The 23951-nt window shown below is 35.7% G+C and overlaps 1 protein-coding gene across 3 annotated transcripts in view; it reads left to right on the forward strand.

The window, feature by feature from the left end:
* uxs1 (UDP-glucuronate decarboxylase 1) overlaps positions 1–23951 on the forward strand; it is a 151859-nt gene that overhangs the window by 98331 nt on the left and 29577 nt on the right. For all 3 annotated transcript variants that reach the window (XM_039743859.1, XM_039743860.1, XM_039743861.1), the window contains 2 exons: positions 5556–5615; positions 7566–7687. In XM_039743859.1, coding sequence (XP_039599793.1) covers positions 5556–5615; positions 7566–7687 — 182 coding nt within the window. The remainder of the gene's footprint in view (positions 1–5555; positions 5616–7565; positions 7688–23951) is intronic.

The raw sequence follows: 23951 nt of genomic DNA on the forward strand, positions 1-23951 counted from the left end.
TGCCCCCTTCCTGATTTCTTATTCTTTTGCATGTTTGTCACACAAAATGTTTCTGATCATCAAACACATTTAACCATTAGTCAAATATAACACAAGTAAACACAAAATGCAGTTTTTAAATGATGGTTTTATTATTTAGGGAGAAAAAAAAATCCAAACCTACATGGCCCTGTATGAAAAAGTAATTGCCCCCTTGTTAAAAAATAACCTAACTGTGGTGTATCACACCTGAGTTCAATTTCCGTAGCCACCCGCAGGCCTGATTACTGCCCCACCTGTTTTAATCAAGAAATCACTTGAATAGGAGCTGCCTGACACAGAGAAGTAGACCAAAAGCACCTCAAAAGCTAGACATCATGCCAAGATCCAAAGAAATTCAGGAACAAATTAGAACAGAAGTAATTGAGATCTTTCAGTCTGGTAAAGGTTATAAAGCCATTTCTAAAGCTTTTGGACTCCAGCGAACCACAGTGAGAGCCATTATCCACAAATGGCAAAAACATGGAACAGTGGTGAACCTTCCCAGGAGTGGCGGCCACCAAAATTACCCCAAGAGCAGAGACGACTCATCCGAGAGGTCACAAAAGACCCCAGGACAACGTCTAAAGAACTGCAGGCCTCACTTGCCTCAATTAAGGTCAGTGTTCACGACTCCACCATAAGAAAGAGACTGGGCAGAAATGGCTTGCATGGCAGATTTCCAAGACGCAAACCACTGTTAAGCAAAAAGAACATTAGGGCTCGTCTCAGTTTTGCTAAGAAACATCTCAATGATTGCCAAGACTTTTGGGAAAATACCTTGTGGACTGATGAGACAAAAGTTGAACTTTTTGGAAGGCAAATGTCCCGTTACATCTGGCGTAAAAGGAACCCAGCATTTCAGAAAGAGCACATCATACCAACAGTAATATATGGTGGTGGTAGTGTGATGGTCTGGGGTTGTTTTGCTGCTTCAGGACGTGGAAGGCTTGCTGTGATAGATGGAACCATGAATTCTACTGTCTACCAAAAAATCCTGAAGGAGAATTTCCTACCATCTGTTCGTCAACTCAAGCTGAAGCGATCTTGGGTGCTGCAACAGGACAATGACCCAAAACACACCAGCAAATCCACCTCTGAATGGCTGAAGAAAAACAAAATGAAGACTTTGGAGTGGCCTAGTCAAAGTCCTGACCTGAATCCAATTGAGATGCCATGGCATGACCTTAAAAAGGCGGTTCATACTAGAAAACCCTCAAATAAAGCTGAATTACAACAATTCTGCAAGGATGAGTGGGCCACAATTCCTCCAGAGTGCTGTAAAAGACTCATTGCAAGTTATCGCAAACGCTTGATTGCAGTTATTGCTGCTAAGGGTGGCCCAACAAGTTATTAGGTTCAGGGGGCAATTACTTTTTCACACAGGGCCATGTAGGTTTGGATTTTTTTTTTCTCCCTAAATAATAAAAACCATCATTTTAAAAACTGCATTTCGTGTTTACTTGTGTTATATTTGACTAATGGTTAAATGTGTTTGATGATCAGAAACATTTTGTGTGACAAACATGCAAACGAATAAGAAATCAGGAAGGGGGCAAATAGTTTTTCACACCACTGTATATATATATATATATATATATATGTTTATACTGTATATGTATATGTGTGTATATATATGTATATGTATATATGTATATATATGTACCCAATTCTCCCTATTTATCAGCAATTACAACTCTAGATTTTGGTTAATGATATGGGGCCTCATGTATAACGCCGTGCGTAGAACTCGCACTATAACATGGCGTAAGCACAAAAGCCGAAATGTGTTTACGCACAGAAAAATCCAGATGCAGGAATCTGTGCATCTAACTTCCACGTTCTTCCGCTACATAAATCCCGATCAGCGTGAAAACTAATGCTGGTGCACGCGCATTATGTAACGCCCCAAATCCTCCCAGAATTACGCCTATTTCAATATGCAAATTAATATAAATCGCCCTTAAGCGCAGCCTTCTGTGAAAAGACAATGGGAGAAGCACGGGGAAAATATAAGAATTTCAGCGAATACGAAGTGGAGGCAAAGGAAAAACATACTATTTGTTCAAATAAACTGTGGTATAATCAACAAAAGGAAGTTGATCGAGTGGCATAGCGTGTTGGAGAAACTTGAAAGCTCACATTCACAAAATCGCACAGTGCCGGAAATAAAAAAGAAGTCACATATCAAAGTTGCCGTGAATAGAAGAGTTGTAAGCCCACTGTCTGAGTGTCATATGAAAGTTTATTAGGGTACAGAGAAAAAAGGCACACGGTGGGGAAAAAGCACAAAATGTCAACTTCAGTCTCGACATTTCCACTTTAATCACGTAGTTTATTTTGTCATTTAGTAGAACATTATAAACTTCATCTTAAAATCGTTTAATTAACCAGTTTCTCAAATCACATCGTAATTAAAGTAGCACGTTAAATGCTTTGTTTTGTATTTGATCTTCTAATCGTATGTGCTCTTTGTGTGTGAATCATTACTTGCTTCTTAAACTGTCTCTCTTCCTCCAACTGGACACAGAGTCCATTACATTTGTGATATTACAGCTCTCTGAATAACTAAAATACTGAGATGTATACGTGATGTCATTTTCATGATGATAGGAGCTAAAGCACATTATTAAACATGTGTTTCATGAGCCTCGTGCTCATGACAAGCATTTATCTTTTGTCGATATTTGTCGCTGTGTTTTAGCTGTGTTGTTATTTTCTTTCTGTTTTATATTAAATATATATTGGCGCCCAAGAGTCCTTGCTTTTCTTTCCCCAAGTAACCGATCGCCATACAATCAGCTCTGTAATAGACGTTAAGCCATCTGTAAGCTTAGCGCCGATTCTTCAAAACGTTTAAAGAACATTGAAATATCTTCGTAGTACATGTTTAATTATTTTATCCTTCACGACACTCCCAGTGAAGAATATAGATTATTTAAATGAAGTTAAAGTTTTATGTGTATAATTTAACAAACATATTTTGCTGCATTTCACCTTAAAAATGATATCGTCATCATATGTAAATACGCGCTTTATAAAGTGGCCCAGGTTGTGAGATATTATAACTGTAGTGCAAGTTTACAGTGGGGTGATTGTACTTATAAGTACAAACCGTTCTACAAGGAGCAATTGATTGAGTGCATTTAAAGTTCTTGGGATTAAACTGTTTCTGAACCGCGAGGTCTGTACAGGAGAGGCTTTAAAACGTTGTGCAGTGGCTGAGACAGCGTGTCCTTAAAGCTGTATACCGATAATTCTCTTTCCGATCAGCTGCTGCTGTGATTCACACTCAGATACAGTGATATAAATACTCAGAGTCGTGCAGTGAGAGTAATATGGAAAAGATGATCCGCTGTGGCAACTCCTAACGGGAGGAGCTGAAAGAAGAAGAAGAAGAAGTGAGAGTAACAACGCTAAAGCAGTTATGGTATTTGGAATACTATGGCTGTTCCCTGGACCATTATATTGTTACGAGTTAATTACAATCAGATGCGTTACACTGATAAACAATATGCAGTTAGTTTCTGTGTATTTATAAAGCCGCGTCATGAAAATAATGAGTAATCACACAAGAACAGTAGCATTGCTTTGACGCTGGGTGCCACCAGTTTGCAAAACCGAGCGGAGAACTTGCGTACGACAAGGCATGAGGTACCGTGGAAAAGTGCGTGGCTTTACGCCAAGTGTAGGTTTTATACATCGCGATTTGAACGTGGAAAAGTTCTTACGCAACATTTCTGTGCGTACGCACCATTTATACATGAGGCACCAGGTAATTTTTGCTGTGAAAAAATATTTAAAAAGAAAGACATTATTAAATAGTATTTATTTGCATGCTATATTTGCTGTGTTTTGATTTTTTGAAATCAGTTAGATTTTACAAGAGATACATCCTTAAAGGGCTGAAAAAGTAGGTCAATGTACAGTTAAATCTTACATGTTTCATATGACTTTGAACACTTCCTACTGCTTGTCAGCCTTAACTCTAACTCTACTCCCACCTCTAGACTGAATTCTTCCCCTCACTGTCAGTCCATTTCTTCTTTAAAACACTTAAGTATTTAGTGGATAATTAAATATACAATTCAAGGTTTATAAAAATGGAAAAGTCAGTTCACAATTTATTTAAATTTAAAGTTCCTTGAATATACAAATCCATTAAACCAGGACTGTTGCCTTTTTAGATATTAGTCAAACTAAAATTTCCTCAACATATTTTCATTTGTTTTTAAATATTTTGTAAAATAAAAGAAAAAGAATCTGACTGACAAGTCTGGTTGTTTTAAAAATTAATAAAGTTAACTTTAGTTCATAACATTTTTGCAAGAAACCAGCCATTGTAAAGAAATAAGAACAATTTAAACATTTTTATTTTTGTGGAGACTTTGATTTCAGATTTCATTCTCATAAAGCATACAGTATATGGATTTAGGCTAAGAACCTTTTGATTTGATGCTACTCATCAATACAGGTAGTAAATACAGATATTTTTGATGGACTGTAAGAAAACCTGTACTCGTCGTAATAGATATTAAGGTCGTGGGATTTTTTCGCCTTTCATATATTTTCCCTTAGAATTCAGGATCCTTCTAGTTTGGTCAGGTAAGTGGTGATTGTGGTAGGACATGATTGATATTTTCTCATCGTTTAACCCTGATAGTATTTTTACACAATTGAAGTTAAGCTGTAGCAGCAGTTTTTGCTGATAATCGAAAATCTACTTTTTTGATCATCTATACACTATAAACTAACAGGATGTTACAATTAATTAATTATTTTTTTTATCTTGTATGAACCACTCAGTATACTTACCTTATTTTTGTAAAGCAAAACTATTTTTCTGTAATTCTGCAGTTGTTTTTTGATTGCTTTTCCAAGTCATCAGAGAAATACATTCGTCATAATACAGTACTTCTATAAAATAGTGTTTTAATTGTTAGAGTAATTATTTTTAAAAGCAAACTTATTTGATAAACTAATAGCTAAGCTGTCTATTTATCAATGTTTCAGCTTCAATTATATGAATTATTTTTGTCAAACCCCTATGAGCCCTTCTGTGAAGGCATACCTTCTGAATTCTGTCTTGAATGTATTCCCCCCCCCACCCCACCCCCAATTTCCACTGGAGCCCTTGAGAATTAAATTAAAGAGTTCTGCTGCATCAGACTTCTCAGTGCCTTTTAGAATTTTGAAGCCTATGGTTATTTCTGCAAATAGGATTGATTCCTTTTAACAGAGTAAAACATGCCATTCTTTTAATTGTCTTGTTTTTCTTAATTTATAGTTTCTGGCCATATTTAAAGATGCACAAAGATATTGCTCCTTTATATGCAATTATTGACTAATGTAACAGTACTAAAAACTGAAACAAAAGCATACCCTCTTACTCCAAATTCTACAATAGTTTAAGCCATTCCTTGCAGTGATTAAACTTTCAGGATGTAACTTCGGTCTCTTTATATAAGTCAGAATTATGGTTTTGCTGTGCCCACGTTGATTTCTTTTCCTTATTGTTAGTTTCTTTTTATTTCAAGGTTTAGCAAAACGTGTGGGAGCCCGACTTCTGTTAGCATCTACTTCAGAAGTATATGGAGGTAAGGACAATGGATTAATCTCAGTTATTAGTGATTTTTTTTTAATCACATTTTGTTACTGTAGTTTATTTAATGAATGAGTATCTCATTGTGTTTCATAAATGCTTTCTAGCTAATAAAAGCTAATGCTGAATTTTGTCTCTTTCTTAGAGTTTCAAAGGTTATATTTGTAAATCAATGCTAATGTCCAGATTTGATTTCATGTTCACAGTCTTCTTATGTACATATTACAAATATTTATATTTTCTGCCTTTGATGCTTTCTCCATCTTTGTATTCTATATTATTGACAACAAATCAGTCACCTGTAACTGGATAGGGTGCCCTTTGTGTGTCCTCACTTTAAGTATTGCAGCACATACAGTATGTAATCGGTGTGTTTTTTAGACATACCAGGAAGAGGTAAACAATGGTGCAATACAAAGTAATGGAGAGCAACAAACAGAAATGGGTAGCTCAGGTAGGGGTGAGTTATGAGATGGCAAATTCAGTGTGGAAAAAAAAAATGAAAAAACTGTATTTTGTAGCACTTGGCTGTATTTTGAATAATATTGGGGAACAATACAGAAAAGATTTTCACTACATTATGAAGACAAGTATTTGGATATTTTTGCTTTTTTTCATCTTGTTAAGAATAGAAATATGTGAAAAAGAGCTAATATGTATAGTGTGCCATCTTTGTGTATTTGAAACCAATGCATTTTATTGATACTTGCATAACAAAAAGCATTGCTTCAACATCTGAGTAGAAGGCATATCAGAAACTACTACAGAGGTTGGTGCACCAAATACTCTGTCCACTTGCAAATAAAGGTTTTGGATTCAGTTTGGTTTTCAGAGTAATATTGTGGAAAAAGATGCTTAATGTGAAACATGAATTTTTTAAAAACTGTCATATGAAAGTTGCATACTTTACCACAGTAAAAAATGTCAGAACCCGCAGCAGCACATTTTGTTTGTTTTACATTAGCCAAATAAACTCTAAGAAAGCTACTTTTTTGTATTGCGTGATAATTGCTTCATTGATGGAATTGTGGGTAGCCAAATAATAAAACTGAGGTACAAACTTTTTACTAGTGGACAGTTAGTTAACAGCACAGTTGTTATTGGTTGTAAAACTATTGTTTTATGTAGTATGATCAATAATTATTAAGCTGTTTATTGACATATGCCATATGTTTTTGTTTCAGATCACATATATTTTTTAAAAGTTTTCTCTGGAAAATTTACTTTAGCATTCTGAGGCAGTTAATGATTTTAATCTTTCAGGGTTAAAATAGATAAAGCAAGATTATTGGAGAATTTTTGTGTGATTTGCTTTGAATGTTATTTAAGTTGTTATGCTGCATGCATTTGTTCTTATTAATGAATGGGTAACAAGTAGGTACTTGTGAATTTTGTTAAAATGAATCAAGATATTTTAGGTATTTTTAATCCTTTTATTTACATTGTAGAAAATCTAAAAAAAAGTCTTTTATAGTTGGATTTATGATTAGAAATCTGTTTTCATTTTCTTACTAAGTGCACATGGTTTTGAAGAAAACATTTTCATGTTTCAGTAATATGGTAATATTATAGGATTGCATAATGTCAGCCCAGTCCATTTGAAATTGCAAATCACATACTGAAATTGTGTATCACTTTTATTTTTGTAGTGGAATTTATACAGTAGAAAGTTTATAAAACACCATAAATAAATACAGTTGGATCACAGTTCCTCAGTATTTTATTATACTTGATAACAGTTCTAAAAATTGTTTATTATTATAGTCTCAATAGTGTGTGGGTGGTTGGGTGTTTATACACACTATATCTAACTTTTCTTTGTAAGAATTACTTTGTATTATCTTTTAGGCCACATAGAAATATAAATAAAAAAAAAACACATTAAGGCTTCACAAACTATCAAGTTACACTATATTTATAGCAATTATGTTTGTTTTCAAAATAGATCCAGAGGTGCATCCTCAGAGTGAAGATTATTGGGGTCACGTTAATCCAATTGGCCCCAGAGCATGCTATGATGAAGGCAAAAGAGTTGCTGAAACCATGTGTTATGCTTATATGAAACAGGTAAGTAAGTAAGGAAAAGAGCGAAGTCCCCGCTAATAAGGGAAATAACCCCTTTTTACTTGTAAGTTATACAGACCTTGTCATTTTTGTTTGAAAAGAGTTTGTTTCAGTTGAGGAAATCATCCAAATAACAAATCTATCTTCAAATTACTTATGGCACTTTCATTTATCTCTGTATCTTGATAGTGCAGATTCTGTTTTTTGTTTTTTATGCCTAGCTTTTTTTTCTAGCTGCAGACTTAACATTTGGTACACAAGTACTCACCATACATCAGCTGAATATTGAACTCTTACTGTTCTTTTATTAATCGTTGGAATCTATAGTAGACCACCATCTTAAGATCATAATGTTTGCTCCACTTTGTACCTAAGGATAAATTCAGATAGGAAATGAGGCCTTTATATGCACGGAAAAGGATTTTGTAGTCAGCCCTAAACTTAATTGTAATCCAGTGTAAAGGCTTAAAGAACAGGTGTTGTGTGGTCATACTTTTTCGTTCTGGCAATAAATCCTACAGCATTTTCAAACAACTGAAAAGTGCTACAGAAAACTGAACACCCTTTGAAAAACACGATACGTAGCCAACCTTCCCTCCATCATACCTACTATGCTGAAAGTCATTAACTGATCAACGAGTCACTACATTCAGATTACATATGGTACAGGTGAACAAACATAAAAATTTTTTTGCCAACATAAAAAGGAAATTTGCAGTAATGTCAAGTTTTCCTAACATAATTGAAGCAATGTGCCCGGGATCCTAACCTCAGTTGTCAATCTTGTTTCCTAACTTTATGCTGCTTCACAGGAAAGAACCATCACCCCCAGACCCAACAACTCCTCTCCCCAAATCACCAAAAGGTTGTCAATCATGTGTCATAGCATTGTGATACTCCGTGCTTCACAGAGGACCAGACCCCCTGATCAAAATGAATAAATCTTTTTGGAATCTGCACATATGTTGTCACATCTGCTCGGCATTAAAAAAAAAAAAAAATAGAGGCAACATAGGTGGCGTCAAATCGGCATTCAAAAAGATTTACATATTGGAGCATTTTGGATTTTAGAATTTCAGATTATAGATGCTCACCGGTATAAAAATATTTAAGAGAGCAAGTCGCAAAGAATGATATTTTATAGTGGAACTGTGCAGTTATTATGCTAATTAGTTTGTGGCAATAAAGAGAATTTCCAAGAGGTTTAAGAGATATAATTGAAAGAAAAGAAGGGGGTAAGTATGTTTGTCTGGACAGCTGCATCCTCAGCATGTAGTCTAGAAAGGTGTTCTCAAAAATCAAAGTGAATTCTGCAGACAAAGGTATAGATCTTTGAAGTAAAAGCTCAGAATCGAACTTGTGAAAACAGGGATTGATCTTTATAGAGAACTTGTGGTATGAGACCCCAATTTATTTTTATTAGTTGCAGTGGACATGCAGATATCTCAAACTTAAACCTCTGAAGAAGCAGAGAGTTTATTCAGAGCATGGAAAAGGTCAGGTAGGTGTAGTAGAGGTGCATCCTATATATTAAAATATGCAATAATGTAATACAAGCAGAATAGCGCATGGTGACATCTATTATCTACAAATAAAATCTAACCAATGTCTGATGTAATATCTTGTTTTATTCTAGTTTAAGTTGGTATAGCGATTAACTACAGCAGGCTGCAGGTAGCAAAAGGAAGTTCTTCAGGGCAGAGGTAATACAATACAATACAATACAATACAGTTTATTTTTGTATAGCCCAAAATCACACAGGAAGTGGCGCAATGGGCTTTAACAGGCCCTGCCTTTTGACAGCCCCCAGCCTTGACTCTCTGAGAAGACAAGGAAAAACTCCCAATAAAAACCTTGTAGGGAAAAATGGAAGAAACCTCAGGAAAGGCAGTTCAAAGAGAGACCCCTTTCCAGGTAGGTTGGGCATGCAGTGGATGTCAAAAGTAGGGGGTCAATACAATATACAGAACAGAACAATTCCTTAATACAGCATAATAATAAAAATTTTAGAAGTACGGTTTAACAGTAGATGATATGACATAATTAGGTTTGGATATTTTTAGAGTCCTGGAGACCTCATCCATCTAGCTGCCTCCCCATTTGGCCATGCCACGGCTGAAACATTGCTCCGATGAAAGAACCCCTCTTTCCCATGATTCCTGTGATCCTCCATCAGGGATGACTTTACCATAGGCAGGCAAACAACTTGGCAGGTGGGCCGTGGCACCAATTGCCACATTTGGGTACCGAGAAAAGAAACAGAATAGGTGAGGGTTAGTATTCAAATATAATTATCATGTTACTTATGTTATAGTGCTAATGACTAACAACAGAGATGCATTATGTACAGTTAATCAGCAGCTCTAGTCAGGATATGCTAAACTGAAGTAGTGAGTCTTCAGCCGGGATTTAAAGGCTGAGACTGAAGGGGCATCTCTTATGGAAGCAGGAAGACCAGTCCACAGTTTAGGGGCCCTGTAACTAAAAGCTCGACCTCCCACTGTTATTTTATTAATCCTTGGAATCCTAAGCAGACCGGCATCTTGAGATCTTAATGTGCTCAGGTTTGTAAGTCATGATAAGTTCAGACAAGTAAGCGGACCTTGGCCATTTAATGCTTTATATGTTAAAAGGAGGATTTTGAAATCTGCCCTAAACTTAACTGGGAGCCAGTGTAAAGATTTAAGAACTGGGTTATGTGTTCATATTTTCTTGTTCTTGTAATAATTCTTGCAGCGCATTTTGGATTAACTGGAGGCTGTATAGAGAACAGTTTGAACAGCCAGTGAACACCGCATTGCAGTAGTCAATCCTACTAGAGATAAATGCATGAATTAATTTCTCACAATCCTGTTTATTTAGAAAGCCTTAATTTCCTAACATTTTTAAGATGGAAAAACATGTTTTGGACGACTTTGTAATATGTGCTTTAAATGACATGCTAGAGTCAAAGATAACTCCTAGATTGCGGGCTGATTCAGTAAAATTAATTGGGATTCCAACTGAGTTAAATGACGACAAAATATTGCTGTGATCAGCGCCATTCCCTCCAACAATTAACATCTCTGTTTTATCTGTATTTAAAGACAAGTAGTTCTCATTCATCCATTCCTTTAATTCACTAACACAACTAATTAAAGACAACATCGGAGAAACTTCATTTGATTTAAATGAAAGGTATAACTGGGTGTCATCTGCATACGAAAGTGAAAATTAACATTATGTTTCCTAATGAGAGATCCCAGTGGAAGCATGTAAAGTGAAAACAGTAAAGGTCCAGTACTGAGCCCTGCGGACACCATACCATATTGAACTTCTGTGTATAATGATGGAGTACTGTCTGCACATTTCTGTACATACTGGAATCGATTTGATAAATAAGAACTGAACCAAGCGAGCACGGGCCTGTAAGCCCAACATCGCTTTCTAGCCTGTGCAGTAAAATAGAATGGTCAATGGTGTCAAATGCTGCACTTAAGTCCAACAACATAATTACAGTGGAATTTCCTTCATCAGAGGATATCAGAATGTCATTTACAACCCGTGTTAGTGCCGTTTCTGTACTATGACCAGTGCGAAAGCCAGACTGGAATTTCTCAAATAAATTGTAATGCGTAAGGTGTGACTGAAGCTGACTGGCGACTACTTTTCTAGTATTTTAGAGAGAAATGGTAAATTTGAAATAGGCCTATAGTTATTTAGTATGTGTGGGTCTAGGTCTGACTTTTTAAGTAAAGGTTTAATGACTGACACTTTTAGTGCATCAGGTATGTGCCATGCAGTAATGAACTATTGATAACGGTTGCAAGAACATCCATTGCACTTTTACTAGTTTTGTTGGCACTGGATCTAGGGAACAAGTAGTGGGCTTCATTTTAGTAATTAAAGTTAAGACTTCCTGGTGAGTTACAGGATTAAAATTACTAAAGTGCTGAATGCAATGTGGCAGGGTCTGCTAAGCTAGTATTTGGTTTGTACTGTGATGCTGAGATCTGGGATCTTATATTTTTAATTTTCTCATTGAAGAAGTTCATAAAGTCTGTACTGCTAATATCTGTTGGTATTTTGCACTGTTGATCTGAATTCCATTTGTTAATTTAGCCACTGCTCTAAAAGTACCCTAGGATTTTTATTATTGCTATCTATTAATGTAGAATAGTATTCTGAGCAGCTTTAAAGAGGGCTTTTTATATTTTTAACACTCTCTGTCCATGCAATTTGAAAGACATGTAGCTTTGTTGTTCTCCATCTGCGCTCCAGTTTTCGACACTCAATTTAAGAGCTTGAGTATTTTCATTAAACCAGGGAGAGTTTCTATGTGCTTTGATCAGTTTTGTTTTTAGGGGAGCCACTGTGTCCAGAGCATCTCTCAAGGTCACATTATAATGTGATATTAGCTGATCTAAATTGTTTTCCACGTTTACATTTGATGTTAACTGATCTAAATGGTTTTCCACAATTACACTCGACTTACTCAAGGTATCTATAAATTTTGAAGCAGAATTACAATCTAGATGTCGCACTGTCTTTGTTTTAATCTCTGAGCGCTGGCATGGGCAGAACTAAATCAAATGTAATTAAGAAGTGATCGGAAATAACTACATTTAATGGAGTAATATTTAAATTTTGAATTTCAACTTTGTAAGTTATAATTAAATCTAATTTGTGGTTATGATTATGAGTTGGACCTTTGACAATCTGACAAAATCCTACTGAATTTAACAAATAAGTAAAACATTTGCTAAAAGTGTCAGTTTCCACATCAATGTGTACATTAAAATCCCCCATCAGAACTACGTGATCATAATTTATAGCCAAATCAGACAGAAGGTTGCTAAATTCAGTCATGAACAATGAATATGGCCCTGGTGGTCTGTAGACTAGCACTATAATTGTGTTGGAATCTGTTTTAATATTTAAAATGAATGCCTCCAGGTAATAGTCACACCATAACATTTTGCCAGTTAATAGTGCAGAAGCACATGAATAGGAAAACTGCAATTGGGGATTTAATAATGGGGTATAGTAACAGTTTCCAGTAGGTGGCAGAAACTTGATTTCCTGTATTATATGTGGACTAATGTTGTATATTAGGAAGAATAAGTTATGTAGGAATCAACTGTACCTTTAAAGGATAACTGAGGGTTACTGAGAAGAATAGATGGCTATATAAGGATGGCTCTATGGTGTCCAGAAAAAATTCCCAACCATAGAAGAGGCTTTACAGAATGCTTTGGAGGTATTCCCCTGATAAGTTATAGGGTTCGCTGAGTCTAGAGTCAGAAGCTGTGTAAGAGCAATGGTCTTGCGTGAGACATGAAGAATCACTGCGCCACCTTGTTCTCATGTTTTAATAACATGCTTTTAACTCCTATCATCATGAAAATTATATCATGTATACATCTCAGTATTTTAAGTATTCAAAGAGCTTTAATATCATGAATGTAATGTATTCTGTGTCCTGTCAGAGGAAGAGAAAGTCTGGAAGCACGCAGTGATTCACACACAGAGCACATAGAAGATTAAATACAAAACAAAGCATTTACGTGCTACTTTAGTTACGATGGGATCTGAGAAACTTGTAAATTAAACGATTTTAAGATGAAGTTGATGATCTGCTTTAATGACAAAATAAATTACGTGATTAAAGTGGACATTTAGAGATTAAAGTTGACATTTCATGCTTTTTTCCCCATTGTGTGCCTATTTTTTTCCTCTGTACCCTAATAAGCTTTTATATGACACTCAGACGGTGGACTACGACTCGTCTTTTCACGGCGACTTTGATATGTGACAACTTCTTTTTTATTTTGGACACATTGCGACTTTGTGAATTTGAGCTTTCGAATTTCTCCTACACGCTATGTCAATCGAAAACTTCCATTTGTTTTTTATACCACTGTTTAAACTAACAAATAGTATGTTTTTCCTTGCCTCCAATTGGTATTCGCTGAAATTCTTCAATTTTTCTCTTTTGCTTTTGCCATTGCCTTTTCACAGAAGGCTGAGCTTAAGGGCTATTTATATTGATTTGCATATTCAAAGAGGTGTAATTCTCGGAGGAGTTGACGTAAGCGCAAAAGCGGAAATGTGCTTACGCACAAAAAAATCCAGATGCATCAATCTGTGAGAACGCTATGTTATAGTGCAAAATCTATGCACGGCGTTATGCATGAAGCCCTAGGTCAGGAGCTGGTTAGCAGATGGTCAACAATTTTTTTTTTTCTAACCTCGACTCCTAATTTGCTTTTCTGATACCTCTTTTCTGATATCTCTTTTACAAATTTAAGCGTAGACCAAGGACTTTTACCAATTGTATTATAAATGTTGCATAAAGGCATCAGCCAAATAAGTAAATGTTAATTTTCTAGGGAGAGTGTGATGTTTTATTTTTATATTGTTGTTTTTTTTCCTATGTTTTAAATGTTTGATTTATATCATCAAAAACATAAATTAAATAGCACCACCACTTCAAGGTATTATATTTAAGTTTGTTATGTGTGTGTATTTAAAAAATGAGTAATCTTAAGTGATGTTTTAGAAGAGACTAATTGGACTATAGTGACTAATGAAGAATAGTAGAAACTAATTTAATTTAAACTAGCCGACGCCTGCCGTAGCATACAGCGGTGTAAGAATAGTAACGGAAAACGGTGAGAAAGGAATTCAGTATAACAAAGGCTTAGGAAACCACCGTCGCAGTATAACTAGAATAGCAAAGAGCGAAACCAGGGCCAATGGTCGATAGAGTACCTTCCTGTAGCGGGCTACGGAAAACATAAACATATATAGATAGACGCCGCATTCACTGTGTTGCCCAATCGACATGATAAGTCAGCATGTTCGCCCTATTGCGAGTGGTAAAAGTGCCATTTAAACTAATACAGGTAGACGTGGAAACCGGGTTTTCTGATGAAAAAACGTTTTAAACAGTATTCGTTTACATGCAATTATTTATATCAATTTATACACTAAATTTGTGCATATCCCTTTGTCTTAGAGTTGGTGGGTGGGGCTCTATGTATTGCGGGCCCTTAGAGTTGGTGGGCGGGGCTCTAAAGTACCGATTATGGCTCTCTGACTTGTGTGCGGTGTAAAGTCAACGTGGCTCAGAGGTGCATCTGGACTTGCACAGACGAAAGCGACTGAGGCTGTGTTTGGTGAGTTGTTGCGTTCCTCGAGAGCGACACTGGACTCAGGAGGACGGTCACAGTTGACGTGCATGGCTCTGTCGTGCATATCCCATGACGCAGTAGGAGGGTTACAGTTGGCAGGCGGGGCTCTGTCGAGTGTATCCCATGGTCTTAGAGTTGGTGGACGGGACTCTGTCTTGCTTGTGCTCACTGTCTTATGCGCCCTCAGTGACTTGCATGCCCTTGGTGAATTATATAGATAGATATAGATATATAGATAGATATATATATGTATAGAGATAGAGATAGAGATATAGATATATATATATATATATATATATATATATATATATATATATATATATATAGATATATAGATATAGATATATATAGATATAGATATATATATATATATATAGATAGATATATATATAGATATATATAGATATATAGATTATGTTAGTAAAGAAAAATTGTGTTGGCAGTAAAAAGTCGCCTCAGCCATCTGAAACAAAAACAGCCAGAGACGGTAGCCCCAGAACTCCATGGTGATCAGTGACTGCAGTAATACCTTTGGTGACATACAGTATATAAACTTTAACTATCCAGTGTCTAGGATGTACTAGCTAGTACCTGCTGGCAAAAGCAAGGGAAATCACACCAACATTGATTCATAGGTCAAGTTGAAAGAGATACCGGTTAACATATATTAGGAACAAACTTTTGTTTGTTACTTTTGTTGGTTGTTTTATGTGTAAATATAATGCCTTAATGTTGTAATCTATTGCCGGTTTCCTCCATTTCATAAACAGATTGTGCAGCTAGTTTCTTTTTTTTTAATTGAGTTTTTATTATTGAAGGGTGGAAGTGGATGTTGTATTTTATTACAGAATTTTAATTCATGTTATTTTAATTTCTTAGGTAATACACAATATTTTAAAATAAGCAGCATAAGTGCATTACAAGTTTGTTTCAAATTTTAATTGAAAGGAATTGCCAGTCAGTGAAAAACTATATTGTAGTTCATTTTAAAGCTAAAAATATGATCCCATTTCCAATTAAGTCAATTACACCATGTTATTTTTTAAACTGTGAACTCAACTGTCACTTTCAGCAATTTCCTGATAGCATAATAAATCATACCTCTCATTAATAATACCAGTTTTGGCTCAGTCATGTCATCATATGTCATACGTGTAAATTATCTGACAAGTTGCTGAACCTTTGGCAACAATTATCTTTATTAAGCTTTTACTTATTAGGACAGAAGTTTTGGTTTGACCTTCCCAGTTTTGTGCATCAATAATGTATATTTATTTCAGGCATACCTTTCTGTGATCTTCGATTTTCTCAGGCCATCAGATAACATTGATATCTTGAATTCCATTTTAATTATGTTCTTTTGTTTAATAGGCAAGCTTCACACTTTTTCTTGTATTACACTACATTTTGTAATATACAGTTAGGTCCACAAATATTTAGACAGAGACAACTTTTTTTCTAATGTTTGTGTTCTGTACGTTACCATAATGAATTTTAAATGACACAACTCAGATGCAGTTGAAGACTTTCAGCTTTAATTCAGTGGGTTGAACAAAACGATTGCATAAAAATATGAGGATACTAAAGTGTTTTTTAACACAATCCCTTTATTTCAGGGGCTCAAAAGTAATTGGTCAAATTTAAATAACTGGAAATAATATGTTCATTTCTAATACTTGGTTGAAAACCCTTTGCTGGCAATGACAGCCTGAAGTCTTTAACTCCTGGACATCACCAGATGCTGGGTTTCCTCTTTTTTAATGCTCTGCCAGGCCTTTGCTGCAGCAGCATTCAGTTGCTGTTTGTTTGTGGGCCTTTCTGTCCGAAGTTTAGTCTTCAAAAAGTGAAATGCATGCTCAATTAGGTTAAGATCAGGTGACTGACTTAGCCATTCAATAATTTTCCACTTCTTTGCTTTAATAAACTCCTGGGTTGCTTTGGCTGTATGTTTTGGGTCATTATCCATCTGTGTCATGAAACGCCACCCAATCAGTTTGACTGCATTTAGCTAGACTTGAGCAGACAGTATGTCTTTGAACACCTCAGAATTCATTCGGCTGCTTCTGTCCTGTGTCACATCATCAATAAACACTAGTGTCCCAGTGCCACTGGCAGCCATGCACACCCAAACCATCACACTGCCTTCACCGTGTTTTATAGATGATGTGGTATACTTTGGATAATGAGCTGTTCCACGCCTTCTCCATACTTTTTTCTTGCCATCATTCCGGTAGAGGTTGATGTTGGTTTCATCTGTCCAAAGAATGTTTTTCCAGAACTGTGCTGGCTTTTTTAGATGTTCTTTAGCAAAGTCCAATCTAGCCTTTCTATTCTTGAGGCTTATGAGTGGATTGCACCTTGCAGTGCACTGTCTGCATTTACTTTAATGCAGTCTTCTCTTTATGGTTTACTTGGATATCGATATGCCTACACCCTGGAGAGTGTTGTTCACTTGGTTGGCTGTTGTGAAGGGGTTTCTCTTCACCATGGAAATGATTCTGCGATCATCCACCACTGTTGTCTTCCGTGGACGTCCAGGTCTTTTTGTGTTGCTGAGTTCACCAGTGCTTGCTCTTTCTCAGGATGTACCAAACTGTAGATTTTGCCACTCATAATAGTGTAGCAATTTCTCAGATGGGTTTTTTCTATTTTTGCAGCTTAAGGAAGGCTTCTTTCACCTGCAAGGAGAGCCCCTTTGACCACATGTTTTCTGTTCACAGCAAAATCTTCCACATGCAAGCACTACACCTCAAATCAACTCCAGGCATTTTATTTGCTTAACTGATATGACATAACGACGGACTTGCCCACACCTGCCCATGAAATAGCCTTTGAGTCAATTGTCCAATTACTTTTGAGCGCCTGAAATGAAGGGATTGTGTTTATAAAAAAAACTTTAGTTGCCTCACATTTTTATGTAATCGTTTTGTTCACCCCGCTGAATTAAAGCTGAAAGTCTGTACTTCAACTGCATCTGAGTTGTTTCATTTAAAATTAGAAAAAAGTTTTCTCTGTCCAAATATTTATGGACCTAACTGTATGTAATAAGTGTCAAAAAGCTTTACTAAGACGCAAAACGGCACATACAATCATAATAGATAAGTGTTGCTTTAATAGATAGAATAATGTTACTTTATTTGTCTTATGTGGTTCCTCTGTGTTTCAAGACCAGCCCAACGTATCTTATTGTGGTCGTGGTATGAGATTTGAATTTTCAGGCATTTTGCAATGGTTGCAGTCTCCGCTCTCTTATTGGAATGGATAGCGATATGAATTGAATTAAAACCTAATTCAGATGGCAAACTTTAGTTTGTTGGGTGATCCTTTTGGATTTCCAGATATTTCCCAAGAGCTGCATAGCAGTCATCGCCTTCCCAATCCTACATAGGTTGCCTTATTTGGACCCACTGTCTGTCGCCACAATGCTACCAAGGTAGGTGCTGTTGACCAACCTAACGGGGTGCTGACATTTGAGTACCCTACATGTTGAATCTTGATTTTCAATGCAATGATTTGTAACCCAACATTTGCTGCTTCATGCTCCAACACCGCTGTGTACACTCTGAATGCTCACTAAGTGACTCCAAGCAAGTTGATATTGTCGCGAAGTCCATGTGCGCAAGCCTCGGCTCATCTCATTGTGGCAGTCCAAAGTTGCCATGAGCATGAGAGTGTTGCATGGTGAAGTCCATGGCCAGGGGTAAGAGGAACGGTACCCTTGGCACACACCTGTATCCATCAGGAAGAAATTGGACATACCTTCCTCAGTGTGAATACAGCAGCTCGACTGATGGTAGATATTCCAGAAGATGCTGACAAATTGTTGTGTTTTTTGATTGATACTGTCGAAAGCTTTAGTAAACTTGATAAAATTGATCAACAGCTTTTTCTGAGCTCGATACTCTTGTTTAATAATTGTCCATCGTTCTTCAAAGGTCCCACGTTGCCAGCCTATTGTTGCCTCTCTGCTCTCAAAAACAAAGCACCGGTTGTTTACCATTCTTCTTCTTTGATGTCCCTGCCGTCATTCAAATCAGTGAGCATTTCATAGCGATTCTGGAGCTGCAGCTAAAATTGTAAGACGATGGGCATGTCCTTGAGCTTGGTAACATTGAAAGGACAGGGTGTTGTGGCTTTTCAGGAAGCTGCTTGTATTGAAGTCTGCACTTAGAGATCAACAGGTGGTGATGGGATCCAATATCCCTTCCTCACTGAGCCTTCACATCAAGTAGAGATGACCGCCAATACCTGTTATTAATACTGACGTAGTCCATCTTGTTCGAGTATTTGCTCCCCAGGAATAATCACATCGTTTTGTGGATTGGCCTATAATCTAAAAGGGTATTTTTGACACAGGCTGTTAGCTGCACAGAAAGAGTGCAGTTGGTCCCCATTGCTGTTTGTTCATCTGGGTGCTTGAACCATGTGGACCAACCGTAGTTTCAAAAGCCACTTGGACATTGTCCAGCTGTGGGTTATAGTCACCCAACTCGAGTAGTAGATCATGGCGTTGCAAAGTGGTGACATTTTTTTTGCAGGTGATTGTGGAACTCATCCTTAACTGAATTATCAGCTTCCTCTGTAGGCACATAGACTTGAATGATGGTAATTCTTGCTTGACAGGTCTCGAACCAAGCAGAGATTATTTGGTCTGATACCGGTTTCCATCCAATCAGCATTGGCGCCGCTTTTTTCAATAGGAGTACAAAAATCCCGACTATTGGACCTTGGAAGCTAAGTATATCCAGGTGATAGTATTCAAATCGCTGAAATAATTGGGTGAGTTTTCCTATCTGATGAAGAGTCCAGTTAGTCTACATTCCTGCACCCCATATAATACATTGTAGTGTCTAAGGTTTTGGTAGAATGTAACAAAAATCTGGCCCTGTTTGAAAAAAGGTGATGCACATTCACATTTACAGCTATGTTCCAGCAGTAGTCCTACAACAGCATATTACGCTAATATTATTGGAAAGAAGATAACAGAAGAGTATACTAATCAATTTACAGAAATGGTTTCACTCTGACATTTAAAAGTGTCTTTTTCTGTTGATCAGTGTCAAAAAAAGGTAAATTAAGTCAACTGTGATTCAGTGTTGTATAACAATACAATGCAAAAACTTCTGGCTGTTTGAATACTTGTTATAGGCACTGTAAATACCCTTGCTATCTTTAAAGAGCTGACATGTACAACTACACCTTTATACTACTTTTTATATCCTCTAATTATTTGCATTTTAGGCTTGCATGTAAAATATTCCAGCAATAATGTTTCAAGCATATATCTTGAAACCTATTTGTATCACAGCATTCAGATTACTTATTTATATCCAAATCTCCTTCACAGCCTGTATTCTCTTTTACATTATTATTTAATTTGATATTTGATGTACTTTTAATATAAAGGAAAAGTACTGTATATGTAAAAAAAGTACAATTTTACTTTATCTTATACTTGTCAGAATAATGCAAGCTTTTTCCACCACACATGAAGCTTCCTTCACCTACACCATGTCTGTACTTTAATAAATCATGTATGACTCCGCTGACACACAGGCTGATTGATTAAAGCTTTATTAAAGAACTTACTCAGTTGTTGAATGTTGTCATGGTTTTGGAATTTTGTCATGGAATTTCAAATTGGTTAAAACAAGAACCAAGGAAGGTCACTAAATCACAAACAGAGAAAGTAATTAAAAACGCAATCTTGTAAAAAGTCGACCAAAAAGTTCCAGAATTGAGAAGAAGTTACAAAGAATTGATTTTCCAGAAGTTAAAAGTTAACTTTGTGAGCAGTAGAGGACGGGCTATAAGGAGCCTATTATATACAGCATATATTATGTATATAGTTGTGCAATTGTAATTGAGATCTGCCTGAGAAAATTATTTGATATGAACAATACCAATCCAATATCAAATAGTAGATCTTTTCCAATTTCTGGTAAGAAAATTTGAAATGCATTTTTTTAACATTCGTTTATTATGAACAACTATAAATCATAAATAGGCAAAAAATAGACAAGTTGCTAAAGAAAGATGAGAATATCATAGTTAACTACAAACTTAAGACTTTTTTTCCAGTACAATGCAGTATTGTTTACTAGTCCATTTAGACATAATACAGTATATATCTTATCGATTCCAGGCTTTATTTTAAATTGTTTGCAGAGGGAGTACAAAACATATTTTCAAAGGTCATTCTTTAAAACAAATGCCTACCAAAGTTTATATTCTGCCTCATATAGTATTTACCCTTTATACCAGTAAGTTTTAGCATAACAATGATCACTTATCCATTGTCAGGTACTGTATGCATACAGTATGCACTATGGTGGTTTTGTCCATACCCGGGGATGTGAAAGCCATTGTTCCCTTCAAGTGAACTTTTTAGTACGTTGCTGTTATAATACCTGTCTCTGTTTGAATGTAAGATAGACTAAAGAATTAATAGTTGACTTCAGAAGGCAAAGATCTGTATGTTCTCCCCACATTGATTAGGGGAGGAGGTATAAATAGTGACTGAATATAAATATATTTAAACTCAAACATTAATAATCAAAACTGAACTATAAATATTTTTTTAAAAAGAGTCTGTATTCTAAAAGCAGTGAGCAATTTTTTCTTATGTGTATATTTATTCTGTTCAAAGTGAACAGGGATCACATGCTGGCCTTTTATCCGAACATGATTAATTCTTTTACCCATTTATGATATATGTTTAGTGCTCTGTCAAATAAACATTTAAAAAAAAGCTCCAGCAGGTTACCAGGCAGACATGTACTAGAGGGTAGTGATAAAGAAACTGCTTATCATCTCGGCTAATGACTGATATCTTTCAAATGCAGTGAAATTCTTCAATAAATTAGGGAACATTCACTTTAAAGACCTATAACAGACTGCACCTGAAATTCATTTCTCCCCAGTACTAAACCGCTTTTTAACACAAACATATGAAAAAGCAAAGCTTTAGGAACAAAGAATCTCTTTATACGCAATGTCAATATGTCTAGGTAAAAAGATGTTAAATTGTAAGATGTTTTATGAAAGTAAATTATGTTCATTTTTCAGAATTTTTGTGAATTTGTAGCCTTTTGTCTTTTTTTTTTTTTTTTTGTTCATGTTTATTTTGTGTGTGCCTGTTTTTTTTTTTTTTTTTTCTTGTTTTAATATGGATAAATAAAAAAATATATATATTTTTTAATGTTATTTTGAGTGTGAGGAGATGCAGACAAGACAGTGTTCTCCTTTGAAAATGGCTATGTTTTGTGGGGTCTATATCATGTCTGCCAGACTGAACCTATCTAACAGGTAGAAATATCGTAAACATAGGGTACCACTTTTCAAAAATGCTATCCTGACATTGCTGATAAGTAGCATACTTTTTGAACAGAGTTGCTCATTCATGTTCTCAAAGGCAGCATTAGCTGTAAGTGTTCATGCCTGCCAATTCCTGCTTCTAATTTAACCTCTATTTCAGTTAAAAAGGCTGTTATTTCATTATTTATACCTTTATTTTGACAATCCAAAAATACCCATGAGCATTTTATATTTATAGAAATGTACCAAACCTGCTAGTTTTACTGATGTTTTTTTTGCTTATGTAAGATTTGTCTGTTATTTTTTTTCTTTAAACTTGTTGGTTATTTAAGATGTTGCTTATTAATTAAACAAGAAGATGTGACCGTGAAGTATGTATTTTTCTGCGTTTCTTATTATTAGCACCTCTGTCTGCCCTTTAACTTATTTAAATAAAGTTTACAATTATTGCTTTTAATTAAACCTCACATATGGTAATCTGGCCTATGCTCAATGCTGACATTCAGAAGCACAATACAATGTACTTTTTTCATTTTGTGTTATGTGCTTAAATTAATGAGCTCTGTTAATTTTCTTTCTTCTGTAATTCACTTTTTTTCTGCACTGATTGTTCTCCTAATTGTAGTCCGGTAGTAAATGCTGACAAAAAAGCAGTCCCGGGTGCAGATGGTAATGAATAGCAAACAGAAGAAGGTGTTTCAATTTGCTTGATCTTTAGTAAGCAACTGCATAAAAAGCAAGGCATCTTAAAATAACAAAATTTACTTGTTCTGGTTAAATTCCTGCAACAATTGTACATTTTATGCCCACACTGTTATTCTGAGACATCACTGGTTGCATAGTGCAACATTTTACTGAAACAACAAAAACTTTCAAAAAAACTGCAAAATGTGGGGACTAATCATTATATGTTGTAAGATGGAGAATTAAAAGTATCAGTTATTACCTGAAAAGGAAAAAGTGCCACTGTTTTAATTTTATATTTAGTATTGCAAATGTATACCTTTCTCCAATTATCCATTAATTGTGGTGGGATCACACTTGTAGACTGCCAAAGATAAGGAAACATTCTTTTTTTTTTTATTGTTTTGAGTATTGGTCCACCAAATATAATCTGTGTCACATAATCTGTGCAAATAATCTTAGTCGCAGATAGCAAGAAGTTTGGCAGGTGGCTGTTCAGCTGAGAGGTAAAACCTACTGTTTGTACTTCCCAGCCCCCTTAAGTATAGGTCTCAACCATGTCTCAAGGAGTATAGCTGCTGGAAAAGAAACAATACTCTGAGTGATTCCTCTTCAGAGAACAGTGCATGTCTCTTAATTGTAAATTGGTTGTGAGGGTTTTTCTGCCCTCACTATATTTTTTTTTTTTAGTCTATGAGGTATATCATTATCAAAGACCGTAGAGTGTTTAAGTATATAGGATAACGTACCATAAATACTTGCGGTTTGAACTTCAGAATTGTAAATTGTTTTATGTTTTAAAGTACATTAGAATTTTTACTGATTTTCCATTAATGGCCATTTTTCAGTGCAAGTTCTGCCTGAAAATGACAAGGCTTGATATTCAAGCCCAGGACACAGAACCAGTGAATCAGCAGCAGTAACCACTGTGCTGTCATGTCCCCTAATACTCTTTGTAAATGTTTTCATTTACCCAAGCAGTGCAAAGCCCTTGTTTGACAGCATACAGTATATTTACATTCACACGCATTAAGTTGTAGCTGCTTATCTGTATTTGCCAAAATGTAATAGTTTTTAACAAATGTGTATG

This window comes from Polypterus senegalus, chromosome 2 (assembly GCF_016835505.1).
Source record: "Polypterus senegalus isolate Bchr_013 chromosome 2, ASM1683550v1, whole genome shotgun sequence".
Classification (NCBI taxonomy): domain Eukaryota; kingdom Metazoa; phylum Chordata; class Cladistia; order Polypteriformes; family Polypteridae; genus Polypterus; species Polypterus senegalus.